We start from the raw sequence: 22,266 nt of genomic DNA on the forward strand, positions 1-22,266 counted from the left end.
ATCAGACTCGGATTTTGCAAGGGCCTGGTCTCCAGCAGTTCTCCAAGTGTCAGAGACTGTGGCTGTCACTGCCTCCGCCAGCTGTGGACACATATCTGTGAGATAATCACCAGATTGTGACCCTGAGCCTACTCTAGAACTAGCACCCACCGAAGTTTTTGTATCTGCGTTGGTGGAGGGTGCAGGTGAACAGAGTGACTGGTCTTTATCTGATGCTTCCTCTGCCTCCTCATCTGGTGCTCAGGCTGAAGCGATTGCTTGGCGTCTTCCGCCTTTTCTTGTTGGTGGCTGGAATGGAGAGAAGAGATAATTAGTTGTTTACTAGGCAGGCTCCTACACTATAGGTCACTCTGCCATTGTCCACATGTGGCTGATGTATACTGGATCGACCCTCACTGGCTTTTTGGGGAAGGCCGATCTTGCCTTCCCCGCAGGAGCGATTGCTGTCCTTGCCAGCAAGCTCTGCTTCATGCTCCTTGTGGGAAGAGAGTGTCCTGAACTCTGGTTCCCCTCCAGTCTTCACTCTGTCCTGTCAGTTGTGTGCAATTTTGTCCTGCATGAAGACAGATGGTTTACTGTGAGCACAATGGATGAAAGAGCATTTCAGAAGCATGCATGCCTGTTGTGCTGAGTCCTCCCCAGCAAAGGATTAAGATCATGTTTGTGCAGGATCTTTCATGAGATGGTAATCTTAAGATGGCTGGCAGACATGCAGTGCAAATGTCCCATTTGTTGGTAGTGTGGATATCCCTGTGGACTCTGACCCTTAGACTGCCTGAGTTTGGAGTGAATAGAAGTTTCACTTATCCTGAAGGAGCGCACTATAGCATTAATTCGCTTCCTATGCTGCAGGATGGCTCTTTTTTGTTGGCCATGGATGCTGACCTCCCTGGCGACCTCCTCCCAGGCCAGCATGGTCAGGTGGGAGGACTTCCTGCTCCTATCCCTTGGAAAGAGGACCCTCCTGCCTTTCCTGAACGGCCTGGAGGAGAATCCCCAGTGAGGCCTCGCTGAACCATGGAGCTGACAGTTTGTTGCATTTGGTTGCCATGGTAATGCAGGCATTCAGCCCATACCTAGCCTGCAGTGAGTGAATTTCTGTATGGATGTTGTTTAAATATGGCACCAGGACCTTAGACCCCATAAGATAACAGCGGGGTGGATGAATCACTATCTGTGCTGCCACAAGATGCAATGAGCTCAAGCTCCTTGAGGTGCAATTAATGAGCTGAAAAGCAGAAAGTCGGACGTGAAAATCCGCAGGACTTTCCCACCAACACCACATTTAGTTCCCAGAATGGAAAGTTCCACCCAATGACTTTGATCTTCCAAAGTTGGAGGAGATTTCTGCTCATTCAATACTTGATGTCAGTCAATGGAACAGTCAAGAAAGATGGTGAGATTGAGTTGAGCATTGTCAGCATACATGTGGAACCGAACCTGTTCTCAGATACTGCCTCTGAGGGCAAGCGTGTAGAGAGCACTGACGCATTTAAGTGGAAGCTGGATCAGTGCACAAGGGAAAAAGGAATAGAAGGATACGCTGATAAAAGTAAGATGAAATAAGGAGGGAGGAGGTTGGTGTGGAGCATTAACTTTGGCATAGGCTGGTTGTAAATAGGTTTACCCTGCTCTCTGACCAAAGTTGATTATGTTTAATCTATACATATATTCCCTCAGTCTTGGGTCCCTTCAATCACTGGAAATTTCTATCTATTCTGGCCTATCCCGTCACCATTTTAAACACCGCTATCAAATCGCCCTCTAACCTCCATTGTCCCATGATAACAAAATTTCCACAGAAAGGAATCAAATTGTCTTTTTTTCAAAAAAGTACGAGAAAAGGCACTATTTATTTGATTTCCCAGGCGTGCTCCTTGGCTCTACCTATAAGCTTTCAGTTCAGCACTCTCTGATAGTAACCCAAATAGCCATTCTTTATTTGTGAGAAATGTTCCCTCTCATTTTCTGAGTGCACGGGCAATTTGTTTAAGTTCTCAGCCCATTGAATTTTTTTCTGCAGTCGCACACAAGCAGTAACTTAAAGGAGTTGATTTGTCCACCCCCTCTGTGGAACCTTTCGATTGCTGTGCAGCTTAGAGGGAACAGTGTTTTTGAGCCTAGAGCTGAGTGTGAACAGGCACCTGAACACTGAGCATAGGAGGGGACGATTAACAGCATAATCATTTATATCTGTTACTGTTGTCTCACTATGTCCATAATGCATACACATATGCACACAACACATGATGTATTCACACAGTTATACGCACGCATATTCACACATGTATGCATACACAAGGGTGCATGCACCAGTATACAAATGCCCTCATATACGCCCTAACCCATACACTCACAAGTACACACTCATTAACCTATACACACAGATATACACTTGTACATGTATACAAATGCACAGACTCATGCGCGCATGCATGCACCAGTATACAAGCAGCCTCAAATACACACAAGTATACAAACACTAACACATACACACACACAGATATAGACTTGTGCATGCACTCAAGTGCAAGCACACAAACATGCACGCAGACACATGCACACACACATGCACAAACATCCTCATACGCACACTTACCTGTGTGTGCACACGCGCACATTTGCACGCATACACACACTTGTCAGTGGGAGCCATTTGATAGTTATCAAGAGCAAAAACCAGGGCTGATCTTTCTCCTATACCAGTCTGAAAGGTTAATTGTAAAGCCATATATGCTGACCAGCTAATAGCAAGTAAATCAGCACTGATTACAGGTCGCAACTGGGCTCATAAGGTCATAAAAAATAAAAGCAGGAGTAGACTGTTCAGGCCATCGAGCCTGTTCCGCCATCATATCTCACACTATATTCACACACAGCATCGGAGGGTTGGGGGGGGTGGGGGAGTTTGTTAGAGGACTCCTAATCATTAAGAAGAGTTTTACTTGTTAATGTATCTATGTTTTATATACGTTTTTCTTTTTTTTAGATTCAGAGACTCCGACTTCTGTTGACAGATAATGAGACAGCAGACAAAAAGTAAGCAGAAATGCAAGTATTCGGAATAGAAACAGGAAATGCTACAAATGTTCTGCAGGTCTGGCAGCATTTGTGGACAGCAAAACAGAGTTAACATTTCAAGTCGAATATGACTCCTTAAGAACTTCTATGTTCTCCTTCTGAAGAATAGGCATGTTCAACTTGAAACATTGAGCTGTAATTTCTGAGCTCCCCTGCGTTAGATTTGGGGGTACCCCAAAGAAATGCTGGGGAACCCCTCTCAGAACTTTAAAAGTGCAGGTTTGCACAGCAATTGCTCAGAAGTGAAAACTCCCTTTGGCAGTTGCCCTGCTCTGGGATCTATCTGAATATGCGATTTAAATTGCAAACTTCGGATGGTTCCGGCTGTGTTACATAAATAGTCACACAGGAAAAGGTTAGAAGAATTAAAACCTCTTCTAAGTTCTGAGTAACTATTGTAAAGACACAGACTGCCCCACCCCCACCCCACGGGACTCCCCACACACCCCCAACCGCTCCTCCCAGAGCCCCCCAACTATGCCCCCACATGGTATTCCCCAACCTCCCTGACTCCCCATGGGATTCCCCCCCCAACTTGACCCCATCCCCCGCAGTGCCGACATCCCCCCCACACCCGACCTGACTGTACACCCTGCCCCCTGCAGGGCCTACCCCCTCCCAATCTAACCAGACCTCCTACAACCCCCTCCCCCCCCACCCCATCCCTTGATGTCCGCCCCTCGTCCCCCACCAAATACTCCGGCCCCCTGCTGTCTGACAGCCTCCCCCCCGATCCCCACAACCCACCAAATCCTATCCAATTACCTTAGAGACTTACCTTCTCCCTGGCCTGTCAATTTCAGTGGGACCTTTAAATTTATCTGGTTTATGGCAGCTAGTGCCATAAAAAGGGGGCGTCTCCTTCTTCAATCCGACTCTGCTGGACTGCAATGCTGGACTTTGAAGACAGCTGCACTGCCTGGATCTCGCCCAGCCTGAGTCGGAGGGTCGGGCAAGACAGGCACGAAAGAAATTTCCCGTAAGTAATTGGGCATGGAGTGGCAATCTGATGCTGATTGTCACTCCAAGGAAGTTATGACCCATTAACTCTGTTTCTCTTCTCTACAGATGCTGCCAGATATGCTGAGTATTTCCAGCACTTTCTGTTCTTATTTCAGATTTCCAGCTTCCGCAGTATTTTGCTTTAATCTATTATTAGCAAAATATTTGATTTGGTCGCTGGCAGAATCAATGCCAGATCAGTGGGTGAAGGCAGTGTGTCAGTGATCCAGACAGATCAGTCTGTGCTGGACTAGCATATATCAGACACTGTGTGAAGTCATTCTTGGATCGATGTCCCCAGCTAGCAGTGGGGAGACATCATCCAAGGGATCCGTTGCAGACTGAGAAAAGACTGGGCCTTGATGCCCTCCATAGTTGAATGACCTACTGATACTGAATGCCTAGGGGAAATGCAACAAGAGGGACCAAACGTGGAGAATTTCTGTAGGCAGTTTTTAGAAAAATAGCTTTAGAGCTTTCTCAATAACTTAAAGATAGAACTCAAATTTATATAGCACTTTATCACACCCTTTTGGATGTCCCATATCTATTGAATTCAACTTTAAAGTGCAGTCACTCTTGTTAAGTTGGCAAACAAAGGACCTGTTTTACGCATAGCAAGCTCCCACACATAGGTGACCAATTAATCTACTTTTGATGATGTTGGTTGAGGAAAGAACATTGGCCAAGGTAATTGCAAGAACTTGATGCTCCTGTTTAAATAACACTAGAATTGTTTATATCCATTTTATGTCTGTTAGTCATGAAATGGTAGCCTACGGCAAAGCCTTGGGCCTTCCCTCCAAACCAAAAAGAAGGTGGAAGCAAAAACGAGACACAACTGCATGTTAACATTTGGTTTGCGACTAGTAATTACTTCTGTTTCTTTTTCTTTTTAGGTTGATAGCAGAGAGCAAAGAATCGCAGAAACAACAGAAAGTACTCAACTCGACCATCCTCAGATTATCCAAAAGCCTCAAATACCTCCAAGAGGAAAATAAATCTTTGAAGGTTGACCTGGACCAAGCACCACACAGCTCTGGTGCATCCAGCACAACCCAAGGTAGCGTTGTACGTCATTTTACAGTTTCCTGCAGCTTTCACCATATGAGCTCTTGATTCCTGCTTAGAACTCTGGCTTAAGCATTGCTTCTGCTGATATGAGTGATGTCCTCAAAATCTAACAAATACAGGTTCAGGGAGCCTCTAGTCTCCACTTAGTTATGCCCTCTGTTGGCACAGCTGTGCTTCATTGTTGGGTGCTGAACCAAATGGATTTTGCATTTGTAGAAACAGGAATAGGCCATTCAGCCCCTCAAGTCTGTTCTACCATTCAATCATATTACAACCATCCACAGACCTTGACTTTGTCTCCCTTAATGCCCTTGCCTAAAAAATACATCAATTTCAGTTTTAAAAATTTTAATTGACCTCCAGCCTTAACAGCTTTTCCAAGGAAAGAGTTCCAGATTTCCAATGCGTTTTGTGTAAATGGATGCTTCCTGACATCACACCTGAATAAAAGCAAAATACTGTGGATGCTGGAAATCTGAAACAAAATCAAAAATAGCTGGAAAAACTCAGCAGGTCTGACAGCATCTGCGGAGAGGATTACAGTTAACGTTTCGAGTCCATATGACTCTTCGAAACGTTAACTGTATTCCTCTCTGCAGATGCTGTCAGACCTGCTGAGTTTTTCCAGCCGTTTTTGTTTTTGTATCACACCTGACTGACCTAGTTCTAATTTTAAAGTTATGTCCCCTTGTTCTAAACTCCCCACCAGAGAAAATAGTTGCAAATTATCTACGCCATCAAATCGTTTAATCATCTTAAACACCTCATAATCTTCTATATTTGAAGAAATTCAAGCCTGGTCTATGCAATCTTACATATAATTATGTAGAATTTACAGCACAAAAACAGGCCATTCAGTCTTTCTGGTCTGTGTCAGTATTTATGTTCCACATGAGCCTCCTCCCATCCTACTTCATCTCATCCCATCAGCATATTCTTCTAATTCTTTCTTCCTCATATACTTGTCTAGATTCACCTTATATACTATTTGCATCAACCACTCCATGTGATAGTATGCCATATTCTAATCACTCTTTTGGTAAAAAATTGCCTAAATTCCTAATTAGATTTATCAGTCACTATCTTGTATTAAGTTTTGGTCTCCTCTGCAAGTGGGACCATCTTCTCACTGCCTAGCCTATCAAACCCTTTCATAATTTGAAAGAACTCTATGATGTCACCCTTCAGCCTTCTCTTTTTCTAGAGAAAATAGCACCAGCTGTTATAAGGATGACACCAGAACTGAGAGGCTATAACTATTAGGAAAGACTGAATAAGCTGGGGCTCTTTTAGAGAAAAACAAAACACTGGATATCTGAAATAAGAACGGAAAATGCTGGAAAAACTCAACAGGTTTGGCAGCATCTGTGGAGAGAGAAACATAGTTAATATTTCAAGTCCGTATGAGTCTTCTTCAGAGCTAAAGAGTAGAAATGTGACGAGTGGAACAGATGGAGCAAAATAGGTCAGGGATAGGTGGGAGCTAAGGAGAAATTTGACAAAGATGTCATGGACACAAAACAAAGGGAGTAATAATGGTATTGTTAAAGACTAAAGAAGGTGCTGATAGTGATATACAGTTAAGATAGCAGAATTTGTTAATAGCAGAACAAGAGTCAGTGATCTATGAAAGCGAAACATAAGAACAAGTTACAGATGGCCCTGTGGCAGGACAGGACGGCCAGGGGGCTAGTGGCGGTTTGGGAGAAAGGATAAAAAAAAAATAACTTTCTCTTTTAGAGAAAGTTGAGGGGTGATCTAACCATCCTTATAATCTAAACCTTTTTAGCTCCAGTACTATTCTGGTGAACCTGCACTGTACTCCCTCCAATGCTAATATATCCTTCCTGAGGCACAGTGCCCAGAACTGAATGCAGTGTTAATTCCAATAATTGTATGTTGAGGAAGAATGAGTCTGAATCTAGCCTGTATCTTAAAACAAGTTTGTTTCCAATACAGCAAAGTAAAGTCACAGACTCTCCCAGGTGCCCAGAGTGAACTGGTTTATATACTCTGGCAATGATTCCCTAATCCTTCTCTAATTGGGGATAGCTGTGCTTAATTATCAATTTAAAGTGTGTACTCTATTGCAGCACAAATTCAACATTAACATGCAGTACTCCAGATAGAGTATAACCAGAGCTCTGTACAGCTGTGACATTTTTTTCTTTATTCTTTCATAGGATGTGGGCATCGCTGGCAAGGCCAGCATTTGTTGCCCATCCCTAATTGCCCTTGAACTGAGTGGCTTACTTGACCATTTCGGAGGTCAGTTAAGAATCAACCACCTTTCTCTGGGTCTGGAGTCACATGTAGGCCAGACCAGATAAGGTTGGCAGCTTTGATTCCCTAAAGGGCATTAATGAACCAGATGGGTTTTTAATGACAATCAATAATAGTTTCATGGTCACCATTATTGACACCAGCTTTATATTATATATTTATATCATATGTTATATCAAATTGCACTGTGCAATATCATTAATGAATGTGTTAATACATTATATGAAGTTCCTGTATAGTCCTTTAAACTTTAGTTATCAATGTCACACACCACAGAGTACTTCTCTCTATATCTATATATGTTTCCTTTCAGGTTATAATGAGTGGAGCAAACAGAGGCTGGTGAGAAGGGTTCTGGAACTGGAGAAGGTGAGTGTAGCATGGCTAAGGATTCAGGGAGAGTCAGTGGGATTTAAAGGATAAATGTGTCACTGGGGGAGAGGGTACCATCTGCCAATGATACCACTTTTTTCTTGAATTTCACAGAAAGTCAGCGATCAGGAATTAGCCATCTCACAGTCCAGGACAAATAGCAGGGCCACAGAGCGAAAGCGCCCACAGGCTGGATGCGCCATGGACCAAACACAGCAACAAGACGAGCAGCATGTCAATCAACAACAGGAATGTGGCCGCCTCTGGGAACTAGTGAAGAAGCTGAAGGAGGATCGCAGCCATCTGCAGAACCAGCTAGCCACCAGGGAGTGAGTATCTTGGAGTAAGAGAGGCTGGAGCCCCACTCCACAGACCTGAGCATAATAACTAGGCTGTGACAATCCCAGTGCAGTACTGAGGGAGTGCTGCACTGTCGGAGGTGCCATTTTTCAGATGATATGTTAAATAGACACCCAGTCTGCCCACTCAGGTGCATCAGGTTTAAAAGATCCCATGGTTCTATTCGAAGAAGAGCAGAGGCTTTGTGTCCTGGCTGTTATATTCAAGAATGCAGTGAAGGACAGAACTAGAGCCAATCTTTACTCAGTGTAACATTAATTTAGAGTGAAACATTACAAACATACACCTCTTAACTCAGTTACACTCCAGTTTCTGTTAGTGTCACTTTACACCTTTATATCAAGTGAAACTGCAATTCATGCCCTTCACCAGCATATAATTAAAAACAATTGATGTACAATTAATACTGGCCAACATTTATCCCTCATCCAACACCTCGAAGGATATATTACCTGGTCATTATGCTGTTTGTTGAAGCTTGCTATGGACTTCGCTGCCACGCTTCCTACATTACAGCGCAGAGGGAGAATTTTCTCCCCGTTGTGGGGGGGGGCAGGAACTGTCATGGGCAGGCGTGCAGCTGATCGACGCCCGTGATTGCACATTGCCATTTTACATAGGCGAGCCAATTAAGGCCCGCCCAGCGTGATGCGCACCTGGAAGCGCTGAGCACTCCCTGCGCACCCAGAAGCACTGAGCACTCCCTGTGCGGGCAGGGGGGAGTAGGCTGAGTCGGGGCCTGTGCTCTTTCACGCAAAAGAACGCAGAAATCTCCCTGAGGCACAGAGCTGCCTCAGGGAGATCAGTTTGATGTTTAAAAATTTAAATAAAGGGAAAAAAAAAATTAAGACATGTCCCCTTATGTGACATGTCTGTGAAATTTTTTGAAAATGTTTATTAAAGTTTAAAAATCTTCATGAAACCTCATCCCGCCCATGGATGAGGCTTCATGATAAATGCAAAGGCTGCCTGGGCTCTTCGCCTGCCCGCCAACCTTAAAGGTTGGACGGGCAGCTCAGTTAATCATTTTAATTGCTGTTTAAATGGCCTTAATAGGCCTTTGACAGTTTGGCAGGCGCACAGCCGATTCCAGTGCACGCCCGCCGAACTGAAGACTTGAATGATGCACAGTGACGTAGGGACGAGCGGGCCTGCCCCCGCTCACCAACCCGAAGATTCTGGCCCATGAGTTACTTTTAGGTGTGTAAAGTGCTTTGAGATGAGCTGAGGTCATAAGAAGTGCTGCAGAAATGAAAGTCTTTTTTTAATATGATGCAGATGGTGAATTTCCACACATTTTTCCTGGTGGTTGGTGGGGGGTGCTGGGTGATGGGAGTAGGAGTGCAATGAAAAATATTTGGGAGTAGGATCTCGGGTTTATTTTCTCCTCCCCAGATAACCAGGTTAGTATTTATTTGTTTCAAACCCTTTGGACTGGCTTCAAAGCTATAACCAAAAGGACAGAAACCCAACTCACTTAATTTGTACACCCTACTGACTTACCAGCCATGTGTTTGCTCTGCAGTACTGAAGTGAAGCAACTGATTCAGGAAAAGTCAGAGATGGATAAAGAGCTGCAAAGACTCGGGGCAACTCAAGCTGATAAATCCCCCAAGGAATACAGGTGAGTGCACTCTATCAAACAATACAGGATCTTTCTGCTTTAGAATATCCATTCATGAATTCCCATTAATTGAGTATATTCAATCAGAAGCTCCTACTGGGAACATAAAAATTGATAGATGAAAAATCCACCTAGCCTTCCACTATGCTGACAGTCTCATGATACAAAGACTATGGAGTTCATAGTATCATAAAGAGTCTTAAAGCACAGGATGCCATTCAGCCCATTGTGTCTGTGTTGGCTCCAATTAGCCCAATTTCCCTGCTCTTTTGCCACAACCCTGACAAATGTTCTTTTTCAAGTAATTATCCAATTTCCTTTGAAAGTTATTATTAAATATACTTTCACCAGCCTTTTAGGCTTTCCAGATCATAACAACTCACTGTGTAAAAATATTCTTCACATCCGTCCTCTGGTCCTGGTTGTGGAATAATCATAGCAACCAATCTCTATTAGTCTACAACAGACCAAGATATGAGGTGAGGAAAAACCCAGTGGTGGAGAGCTTTGGGAACCATTGGTCCAAAGTCACCTGTTTCTCCCAAGCATGTGACACATTCCACACATCATATCTCAAATTACTTATATTCTTATCCCAAAACATAGGTTTCTTTCAGAAAATAATCTAATTTGCATTTGAATGAGTCAATACCAGCTACTTTCACTCTCACATTTCTCCCAATCTCCCTTATTCACCTTGGGCTCGTTCCCATTTTAAGTGTGCTTATACCATGGGATTAGATCATTGTCCAATTCTCATTCCCCCCTGTGCAACACTGAACCAGTCGCATTGCCAGGGAAGGGGACCCATGCATGCATTGGATAGTAAGATTTAGCCAACACAGAGGCCAGAGCAAGTTTATTTCATGAACTTTCTGGAGCAAAGCAAAGCAGCAAGCACCCCAAACACATTAGTATTATAAAAAGATAATGAAACCAGTTTCGCCAGTTTCTAGTGGACAAGAAAAAGGAGTGAGCCGAATGGTAATCCAGAGGTACAATAGGCCTTGGATTGTGATCACTGAATGTTAAATTTTAATCTCCTGCTGCAGTGGGAGTGAAAACCTGATCTGTCCTGTGCTGCAGGGGGGAAATCTGCTCTCTGACAGAAAAAATAAAGCAACTGGAAGCAGAGTTTGAAGATTATCGGAGAATGAAACTGCACTGCAACGACCTTGCTGAGGTAAAATTGGAAAGGAAATTCCCAGCTAGTGGAGTGGGGGGTGGTAGGAAGTGTATTTCTAATAGCATCTTTCATGACAGCAGGATGTGCCAAAGTACTTTATGGCCAATTAAATACTTTTGAAGTATGTGAAGTTCTTGGGACAGTGACATTTAGAACTGCACGAGCTGTTAAACATAGACCCTTTATTATCTCTTCCAAGCAGACTCCCTCTGCTGGTACATGTGTATGGTAGCCCCAAATGAACAAAATGCTGAATAGAATTTTCAAAACACGATATAGTGACTGTTGTAATGTAAGAAATTTGGCACTCACTAACTCAACTTACAGCATGTGTTCTCATAAACCTCAGCATCATTAATCCTGATGCACAGAAGAGAGTGAGAAATGACAAAAGTGGGCTTTGCTGGATAATGTTTGGCACATCAGCCTGGCCCTGCAAAAGTGATACAAAACTTTCTAAAGCTTTTAATTAGATCTAATGTCAAGTATTTTTTTCTGTGGCAAAGCTATCTTGCGAAAACACACAAACACAGAGAGACGCCACATCAAACATGACACTGGGCTTTGTATGTCACTGATTTTGCAAAATGGCTCTATTAGTCTGTGAATATTAACAATGCTGCCCACCTCACAGGTCCACAGTACAAGCAGTCAGTCCATTCTGGGTTTGGCCAAGAATCACCAGGCCACATCTGCTAGTTCCAGTCAGCAAAAACAGGAGGGCAGCAGAGAACAAGCAGCAAAAACAATCCAGAAGCACTGGCACCAATATCGAAATCAGGTATACACTGAATGTAGACAGGGGGTGGCGGGGGTGGGGGGGAGTTGGGGGCCGGCAGTGGCAGTGGTTTCAAAGCATGGATTTTCACCTGATCATGTCATAACAATAACTTGCATTCATATAGCACTGTTGACATAGTAAATGTACCAAGGCATTTCACGGGAGCATTGACAGATCAAATTTGACATCGAGCCATATAAGGAAATCTTGGGAAAAGTGACCAAAAGCATAGCCAAGGGAGTAGGTTTTAAGGATCATCTTAAAGGAAGAAAGAGGTAGAGAGGCAGAGAAGCCGAGAGGCTTAGGGAGGGAACTCCAAAGCTTAGGACCTTGGTAGCTAAAATCACAGCTGCGAATGGAGAAGCAATTAAAATAATGAAGGCCAAAAAACCAACAATGGAAGACTGCAGATATGTAGAAGATTCAGGACTGGAGGAGAATAAAGAGATACCAGGGTGAGTGGAGGGCGGGGCAGCAAGGCCACAGAGGGTTTTGAAAACAAGGTTGATCATTTTAAATCTGAGGTGTTTGCTGAACCGGGAGCCAACGTAGGTCAGTTTTCACAGAGGTGATGGGACAATGGGGCTTGACGTGAGTTAAGATACGAGCAGCACAATGCAATTGTTAGGCCACCACTTTGATTACAATTCAGGATATTATAATGCTAAGAAGCCATGAGTCTCGTGGTTCATTTCCACTTGCCACCATGAGCACAATGCTAAACAATACACTCCGATTAAAAGGCAATTAGTTAATTTGCAACTCCACGGTAACAACTTGAATCTTTAACATCATCTTTAACATGACAAAACAACCCTAAAGGAGGAAGAGGATAGACATGAAACAAGGTGATTGAAAAGAAATATTTTGAGGAGGCTTTTGTTGTTGATCAATTGAAATCTCTAAGATATTTGTTGGGTAAGAGTGTCAAGGGTGTGGAACAAGATGCGTAAATAGAGTTGAGGTAAGATCGACCATGATCTATTTGGATGACGGGACAGGCTCAAGGGGCTGAGTGGCCTACTCCTGCTCCTGTGGTTCTTGATGTATGTATGTTCTTCAATGTACCAAAGACAAAGGGATTTAGAAAGAGAATTCCAAAATATGGGGTTGGAATAGGGGTGGAGGTCAGGGATCATTTCTGTACACTGTGGCACTAATGATAGAGGGAGATTGTGTAGGATACAGTAATTCTGAAGATTGGGTCAGACTTTTTTTTTTAAATGATGTAAATGGCTGACTTTATCCAGCATCTCTTTTTGATTGGAGGATTCCAATTGGCTCCTGAGCACAAATCTAAAGAATGTTCTGTAATGAGAACTGAAATTGTAAAGTGGCAACACCATAAGGTATTAACCATCTTGTTGCTTGCAAAAAAACTTAAATGAGTATTCCTTTGTGTATTGAAAGGAGGGCTCTAGTGGCTTGTCACATCTCTCAGAAATGTTTCAAACCACTTCATATGTAATCAGCTACTTTGTTGTACAGTAAGCGTGACAACCATTTTCTGCATAGTGGATCCCATAAACAGCAATGACATATAGACAGCAATGATGGCAGATGAATGGAGTAGAGGTACGGATTACACATGATTGAATAAAATAGTGAAACAGGTTCAAAGAGCTGAATAACCCACACCTGTTCCTATTTCCTATGAGATGAATGACCACAACCTTCTGCTATTCTTCAGATATGCCTTTTAAAGTTCCCCTGAACTACCAGAGCAAGCACAAACAGTTTCATTAAAACATCTCATCTGTAGGAAGGTACCTCCAATAATATAGCACTCCCTCAACATTGCATTGGTTTATGGGCCCAGGTTATGTGCTCGTAAGCCTCTGGAGCATACCTCAAACCCACAACTTTCTGACTTAGAGTTGGGAGTGCTACTGACTGATACTACAGCACTGTGATCAAAACAGGGCTTCTCTGGATGTTCCCCATCAATATTAATGGCTGTTTGCATTACTTATCATACTAGAAGACATGGTGGAAGGAGTTAAGCCTTGACTATTGTTGAGTATTCCTGCTTCCACATCATTTTCTATTTTACTTAGTTTTTCCCGAGGCTCAAAAAGGTGAAATTCTTCACCTCCTATAGTCTTCTCTTCGTGCTACAACCTAAAACCTGAACTTAGCAATACCTAATCATTTTACTTGATAGGCTTCATCTTTTATCAGTTTTCTTTTTCCACTGATTTATGGACTCTAATCTTTCATCTGGTGATTTAAGAAAAAAAAGTGGGAGGATTTCCACTCTCAGAAACTATTCATCTGACTGACTGGTTGACAATGATGTGCTTGTTTATAATTGTGCATACGCGAGCTTCACAGTGAGAAAGCAGGTGAGCTGGATCTGATTCTTTGGAATTGGAGCCTCTAAGTTCAAGATCTGGCAGTACTGGATTTTCTGCACCTACGTTATACATATTAGTTTATTTGCTGATGCAACATGATAGATAGAGGGATCACAATCTTTAATTTGCCGTGAACAAGTTTTAGATTTTTATATTTATTCTTTCACGGGACATGTGCGTCACTGGCTAAGCCAGCATTTATTGCCCATCCCTAATTGCCCTTGAAAAGATGATGGTGAGCCTCTTTCTTGAACTGCTGCAGGCCATATGATGTAGGTACACCACCATGCTGTCTGGGAGGGTGTTCCAGGATTTTGACAGTGAAGGAACCGTGACATAGTTTGAAGTCAAGATGGTGTGTGGCTTAGAGGGGAACTTGCAGGTGGTGGGTTCTCATTCATCTGCTGACCTTGTTCTTCTTGGCAATAAGAGGGCAAATTCAGTGAGTCTGTGCTGCTGGATTATGACCTAGCTAGATTGATGTACAAGTCAAGATTGTGTGGTTTTCATCCTGTCCCCAGCCCATGCTCCCTCGGTTTAATGTCTCATTCAAAACACTCATGCTTCCATCTAATGAAGCTCCACTCCAAGGCCTCAATCTCACAACAATCCTCAGCTACAGTAAATATACAGTAAAGAGATTAATCTGTTTTTGGTGATGTTGATTGAGGAAATTATGTTGACCAGGAAATCAAGAAAACTTGCTTTCTCTTCTTCAAATAGGATCTTTTCCACCCACATGAGGAAGCAGGCCTGACCTTGCTTTAATGTCTCATCCGAAAGATGGACCTCTGGCAATGTAGCACTACCCCAAATGCTTCAGTGATGTTTTATGCTCAAGTCCTGGACTGGGGCTTGGACTCACAAACTTCTGACTCAGAGGCATGTGTGCTACCCACTGAGTAAAGTTGACATTATGTTGTAAGCATATTCAAAACAATTATAATTCTGAGTTCTGATAGTCTAAATAATTAAGAGCTTTCTGAGTGTAATTCTTCGTGACAGGGGTAGATCAAATTAAAACAAATTGTACATAATTGAGTGGTACTCATGCCACTAAATACTGGAAAGTCTTTTCCTCAGCTTTAACAAACATGAAAGGCTGAATATGCTGGGGCTCTTCGCTCTAGAACAGGACAGGCTGAGGGATGACTTAATAGAGATTTTTCAAATTATGAAAGGGTTTTTTAGGTAGCTGTAGAGTAGATGTTTTCACTTGTGGGGAAGCTGGAAACTTGCGGTAAATCTGCTTTATTTTTAATTAAGAATCTCAAGGCATAGACATGGCTCATCCTTATGAACCTGTGAATAGGATGCAGTGTTACGTTACCTGCTGATTCTATCTTTCACAGCCCAGAACAATTGTGTCTGAATGTTTAACATTTGAAAGTGTTATCATTGCAATGGGAGCATGAGGCACATTCTGATAGTTGTTTGTAGAAAGAGAACTGTCTTGTAAATCAGTATGGAGGGAGTATTTTTGGGAAGTTGTGGGTTTTAAGAACAGTTTAGTCCATTTCGTATCACTATAAGCAAGCTTCAATAATGCTCTTTTTTCCTGTATAGAAAGAAGACACAGACATGGAAGAGGTAAGCTTTATGTGAAATAGCAAACAATATTTTAAGTAATGTCAAAATTTGCAACTAAGTACGAAAGTACGATTATAAAACTTCGAGACTTTCAAACCCTTCGCTTCCCTTTAATCTGCCTCCTAAATACCTGAGTTTTGTTTAAAATTCTTAGAGACAATGAATGTGACAGTCGTCAAGTGATACCAGATCCCTCACTCTGCTCTGAACTCCATGTCAGAGTCACGTCAGGTATCGTGACGGAGTCCCAATGTGTAGCACCATGCTGCAGTGGAACATATGTCTGATCCTGTACCCAGCTGAGCTCCCAATCTAAGCCTTGCTTCTACAAAGAGGCACCAAGTGGAGACCATCCATTCCCAACAGGAAAAGAAAGTCTCAATATAAGAATGTAACTCTGCCTTGAATATACTTAATGACCCAGCCTCTGCTGCCCTCTGTGAAAGAGAATTCCACAGACTAATGACCTGCTGAGGAAACAAAAAATTCTCCTCGCCTCAGTCTTAAATGGGAGCCCCCTAATTGTTAAACTGTGTCACCTAGTTCTAGATTCCCCTTCAAGGGGAAAACACCCTCTCAGCATCCATCTGTCAAGTCCCCTCAGGATCTTTTAGGTTTAAATAAGATCACCTTTCATTCTTCTAAACTCCAATGGGTTTAGATCCAACATTTCAAGTAGACAATGCACACCCATGGTTTCAAGTCATTGTCCTTAAACCCTTAACTGATCCAGATTGGAACAGTAAAATAGAAATAAAGTGTTTTTCCTGAAGTCAAAGTAGGATATTTAATTTTGTATAGTCCTCTTTCTAGGTAAAGAAAGTATAAATGAATGGTCTAGAGAAAGATTTATTATTCCCAAGCAGCTTGGACAAAATCACATGATGGTCAATTTTTTAAAGAAATCATTGTGCAGACCAAGTATAAAATCATCTGAACAACTGACAACTGGTCTGTTTTATACTGGAGAAAAGCAAGCTTGTTCAAGGTTCTAGTCCAACCTTATTTGAACTTTCCCAGAGCAGTTGACTTAAAGATATCTTTACCTTCCCAAGAACCAATGTTAAATGTACAGAAGTGTCACTCTACTCAGGCATGGGGACATAAACATTGGTTACAGAGCAAAGGCAGGTTGATGGACTTAAGATATAGATCAGCAATGATCTGACTGAATGATGGCTTGAGGGGCTGAATGGCCTACTGCTGTTCCTTTGTAACTTCCATTGCTTTAGAACTGATGGTAGAACTTGCACCATCAAAAAGTTCAACCAGTCACCTTTTATAAGAGTGAGTGAAAGTGGAGTTACAGGATATGCTTCTGGGAAAGAATACAGAACTTTACTCTGCAGCTGATCCATGCTTTACCTGTGGTGCAAGAACAGTAGTTCATTGAAAATGCAAATGTCTTTTTTCTCAGCATTAAGACAATGCTCAAGATTAAGGAAGCAGATTACCCATTTAAACCAACCATGGTGGAAATTCTGTGTGTTCTGCTTAAAAGTAGACCTGAATCTTTCTGGAATCAACATTCTGCCCTTCTGGTTGTACTTATAGGCAATTACTGTGATACAAGCATCTGCACGGGGGCATTTAGCACGGAAGAAACTTGAGGGCACACACTCTGTAGGTCTGAAGAAACTGCCTGTTGCCTATCCTCAGCAGAACAAGGTAGTTAACATCTTCCAAGAATTTCCACAATCTTATTGTCTTAACTGGACCTTTAATGCAAAGAGAATATTCCAGTCATCATTGTTGCAGACCAGACCTCGCTATCAACAAAAAATCTAAAGGAGCTAATCTTGACATTGTTTGCCAAGTAAATGAGTTTTTTAGTCTCAACTCAGGATCTCCCAAAGCACTTTTTAACCAAAAGGATTACTTTCTGAAGTGCAGTCACTGCCATTATACGGGCAAACACAGCTGCCAATATGTGCACAACAATGTCTCACTCACAACAGTGAGTGAATGACTAGATAATCTGTTATTGATGGTATTGGTCAGGAGAACTTGTACTTGGAACAAAGCCAAGGGATTTTTTTTTGTCCACCTGAGCAGGTATACAGGACGTGTGTTTAATCTCTCCTCTGAAGTTTGGCAACTCTGACAGTTCAGCACACCCTCATTGCTCAACTGAAGCACAGCCTAGATTTTATGCTCAAATCCTGAGCAGGCTTGAACCCACTACCTTCCGACTCAGTCAAGGGTGCTACTAAGAAACCAAAGTTGGCACCTCCTTTAACCAGTATCACCACCATCAACACCTCTTCGACCTTTTGTTTATGGCATCTTTTGCAATCTCTCCTTTGCCTCCGCCTATCACTGGCCTTCTATCCTGCTTCACCTGTCCCACCCCCCTTAAACAGTATATATTTCACCATATTTTTACTTCTCTTTAGTTCAGAAGAAGTCATACAGACTCGAAATGTTAACTTTGTCTTTCTCCCCACAGATGCTGTCAGAACTGCTGAGTTTTTCCAGCACTTTTTGTTTTTGTTTCAGATTTCCAGCATTGGCAGTATTTTGCCTTTATCTGAGGCTTGCATATTGGATTAGGTGTTGTTTTTGGATTAAAATGGATTAATTTCCTACTTGACAGCCCTGGCTTTAGGATTAGACATAGTGTGCCAAAATAAGTGGCAATAAGTACGGTAGTCATTAAATTAATCCAATAGAGAATTCAGGAGAAAGTTACAAGAGTTGCAAGAGTGTGGAACTTGCCACTACAATGATTAGCTAAGACAAATATCATAGCTGAATTTAAGGGGAAGCTAGATAAGTGCATGAGAAAGAAGGTTATTCAGTTATTGAAGTACAGTGGGAGGAGATTTGTGTGGACCATAAATGTGAACATAGACGTGCTGGGCTGTTTCTGTGCTGTAAATTGTATGTAATTGTAAATAGTGTTGCGTATTTTACACGTGTTTTTATACAGATAATAATTTATTTCAGAATCCTCAAGTTTCCCACAGCAACAACATTCAGAACCAACTTCTGGCAGAGGATGAGAGGGATGAGGCTGTCTCTTTTATCCAGTCCTCCTTCAGGGCTCATCTGACTCGAATGCAACACCTCAGAGATAGGTAAGAACTAGGGTTTGCAAAAATAGGCCCATTATATTATCAGCAGAACAGTCTCTGTGCACTGTGCATTCACATTGCCATGCTTTGTCAGCTGTCAGTCTCTTTAATGAAGATTTTCCCAGATTGGAAGATTGGTGTGGACACGTGGAAAGGAACCTGCCAGATATTTTTCATATTTCTCGGACCCAGCCTTGTAGTGCAGACACTGGTCTAGAGGAAAATCTCTACTTACAGGTCCACTGAACTCTGTTGCCCAATACAGAGGTCTGATTGTGGAGATGTGAAGCCACGTGGAACAGGTTTCCTTTGTTCAGCTTGCACCAATCCGATGACAGATTTACATTTTGTTTATACTTGGGAATATAGGGGGAGTGGCTGAAAGAGAAAGACAGGTCAGGTGGAGGCCTGCTTCAGAACTGTTCTGTCCTGAAACATACAAATCTCCAGGTACAAATGATATTTATTTCAAGAGAAGTAAGAGGGACTAGGGAGGAGATTTATGAAGCATTGACAATCATAGTAAGGGAGTCACTGGAAACTGGGGAGATACCAGAAGATTGGAAATAGGGTAGCATTGTGAGCATGTCAAGAACTCCTTCAATTCTGTGTAAAACAATGGAATTTTTATCAGGAATGAACTTGATGATTTGTCCAATAATGACATAGTAAACAGCAGTCAGCATGCATTTGAGAGGGAAAGGTTCCAAGCTCCAGGACATGGATGCCTCGTCCTTTGATTTCCAAAAGGCATTTGACAAAGTTGAACACGGGAAAACTTTTGGTTAAACTATTACCTGTGAAGATTCAAGATAAATCGTGGGAATGAACAAGAACCTGGCTGAAGGGTAGAAAACAAGAATGCTTATTAAAGGATTATTTTGGGGTTTGGAAAGGACTGAGCAAAGTGTTTCAGGGATTGCAGCTGAGCTTTCAAAACTTCCATCAATGATTTGAACACAGACACAACAGACATTGTCAAATCTGCACAATTCCAAACTAGGAGGAGCGATGGAATTGGAAAAGGCAACTCAGAGATTGCAGAACAAACTAGAGAACGGAGCAGAGCAATGGCAAAAGAAATTTAATGCTGGCAAATTTATAAGAAGGCAAAATGGTACTGGTGAAGGTGAGAAAAAGAGACTCATGACTAAACATGCCCACTGAGTTATCTAGCCAAACAATAGGCTAAATTAAGAATAAGCAGTCAAACCATGCCATTTTTTTGACCTCACATTGAGTCAAGTTCAGGCCACTGAGACAGCAAAGACAATCGTGTACTGGAGATGGTGCACAGAAGAGCCATGACGCTGATCCTTTGTATCAAAGATCTGAGATATGAGGGAAGAGTGGAGACATTTGTACTTTTCAGCCTTGAAATGGGTCATTGAATGGTGAACTTTTAGAGGTACACAAGATAATTATATGGAAAAATTATTTTATACAAAATTGAGTAGAGAAAATGGACAAATGTTCAAACTAGTAAACTTAGGAGTGATATCTGGAAGTCTTAACTAGCACTGAGTGATCAACACTTGTCAAGGATTTCAGAGTGAAAACACAGATATGATTTAAGAAATAATTGCATGCTGCGATGGTTGGACTTCAGACTTTCTAATTTCCATAAACCAAGACAGGCTAAATGTCCTTCCTTATCCATAATTATTTGGAGGGGGGGGGGGGGCGATATGAATCTGTCCCCTTTTTTATATGTCAACTAATGCACTTTGACCTTCAGTACCAGGATTCAAATAACCGAGGTACTGAAACCTCTTTCTGTCTTTTAGATGTTGATGAAACTTCTGTGCATTTCCAGCATTGTTATTTGTTGTTTTCTTTATTTGGAAAGTCTAAAGCAAAGTTGCCATTTGCTTAGGTTTTATCTGTTTATCACTCATAGTGCTGAGCAAAGAAAAGGCACATCTGCTAGAGACACAAAAGAGACCACAATTACAGTGAGGAAATCCAGCAATGTCCAGCGACGGTCAAGGTACTCTGGTAGGTATAGAAATCTCCTAACTTATAGACTAGCAACCATTCTTCCACCAAAATTAGCTGGATTTATTGTGACATAGTAAAGCTCCTCACCAGCTTGTGCCTACCCTACACTTGTGGATATTCATAAACTAATCACATCCAACTGCATTATTCACACTGGCTACAGGATTTGGAGGTCCTGGTTGTACCAGCTAAAATAAATACCTGTCTATTCCTTTTCTTTGCAGAAGGATTGTTTTCAAGGGCTAAGGAAATCAAGGGATATGGGGACAGGGCAGGAAAATAGAGTTGAGGTAGAAAATCAGCCATGATCCTTTTGAGTGACAGAGCAGGCTTCAGGGACCTTATGGCGTACTCATGCTTCTATTTCTTATGTTTTTATGTCCTATTTAATTTCTTACATTTAATTTGGGGTAGGATTTTTATCAGGGCTCTCAAGTATTGAAGAAAATGAGAGCCTTCAAACAAGTAGTGCCTTATCAAAAGGTTAATGAGAACAAGTTTCATTCCCACTCACCTGAGGATATGTAAAATAAAAAACTTGCATTTACAGAGCACCTTTCACATTCTCAGTATATCCCAAGATACTTTACAACCGATGGATTTCTTTTGAACTGCAGCCATTGCTGTTATGTAGGCAAACTCAGCAGCCATTCTGCACATAGCATGGTCCTACAAAGAGCAAATAAATGTTCTTGGTTAAGGCAAGAATGTTAGCTAAAACTTCAGCAGAACTCCCTGATTGTCTTGGTACTACAAGTGGTACTACAGATCTTTTACATCCACCTGAACAGAGCGAGACAGAATAACATCTCCAAAAGACATCATCTTGAACAGTGTGATGCTTCTTCATTGCTGCACTGAAGTGCAGATTATATGCCCAGGAATGTAGCAGTTTGACCGTACAACCCTCTTAACTCCCAAAGTGAGTGTGTGACCAACTAAGCTGCAGTTTCTTCATTTCCACTTCTTTTCTCCTATTAAAATCTATGGCGAGGATATTGGGGTCGGCAACCGGGGAGCAGGGCCCACTTGCCAATGTGTAAAATGATGCGGAATGATGTTGGGCGGAACTCCTGAAGTCACCCTGCTTCATTTCAATTTCAGGTCAGCAGGGGCGCAGCCGAATCGTCTGTGTGCCCACCAACCTGTCAACGGCCAATTGAAGCCATTTAAAAACTAATTGAACTAGTTAATGGACCTGCCCATCCAATCTTAAGGTTGGCGGGTAGGTCGGGAGCCCTGGCGGGCTTCAGAAAAAGCATGAAACCCCATCCACAGGCAGGATGAGGTTTCATGTAGGTTTTTTAAAATTTAGTAAAAGTTTGAATGAAAATGATGGACATGTCCCAACTCATGTGACAGTGTCACATGAGGGGACATATCAGGGAAATTTTAGTATTGTGCATTGACCATTTTTGAATTTGGCGCCGATCTCCCTGAGGCAGCACTTAGCCTCAGGGAGATGAGTGCGCTCTTTC

The 22,266-nt window shown here is 42.2% G+C and overlaps 1 protein-coding gene across 2 annotated transcripts in view; it reads left to right on the forward strand.

Annotated features, from left to right (window-relative positions):
• Positions 1–22,266, forward strand: part of iqce (IQ motif containing E) — a 105,804-nt gene that overhangs the window by 71,103 nt on the left and 12,435 nt on the right. Inside the window, exons 11-21 of one of the 2 annotated variants that reach the window (XM_041207173.1) lie at positions 2,990–3,039; positions 4,983–5,146; positions 7,754–7,809; positions 7,927–8,141; positions 9,698–9,796; positions 10,883–10,979; positions 11,617–11,763; positions 15,687–15,710; positions 17,265–17,378; positions 18,660–18,790; positions 20,688–20,785. In XM_041207173.1, coding sequence (XP_041063107.1) covers positions 2,990–3,039; positions 4,983–5,146; positions 7,754–7,809; positions 7,927–8,141; positions 9,698–9,796; positions 10,883–10,979; positions 11,617–11,763; positions 15,687–15,710; positions 17,265–17,378; positions 18,660–18,790; positions 20,688–20,785 — 1,195 coding nt within the window. The remainder of the gene's footprint in view (positions 1–2,989; positions 3,040–4,982; positions 5,147–7,753; positions 7,810–7,926; positions 8,142–9,697; positions 9,797–10,882; positions 10,980–11,616; positions 11,764–15,686; positions 15,711–17,264; positions 17,379–18,659; positions 18,791–20,687; positions 20,786–22,266) is intronic. The other variant, XM_041207174.1, reaches the window with a different exon arrangement.

Source organism: Carcharodon carcharias, chromosome 15 (genome assembly GCF_017639515.1).
Source record: "Carcharodon carcharias isolate sCarCar2 chromosome 15, sCarCar2.pri, whole genome shotgun sequence".
Lineage (NCBI taxonomy): Eukaryota > Metazoa > Chordata > Chondrichthyes > Lamniformes > Lamnidae > Carcharodon > Carcharodon carcharias.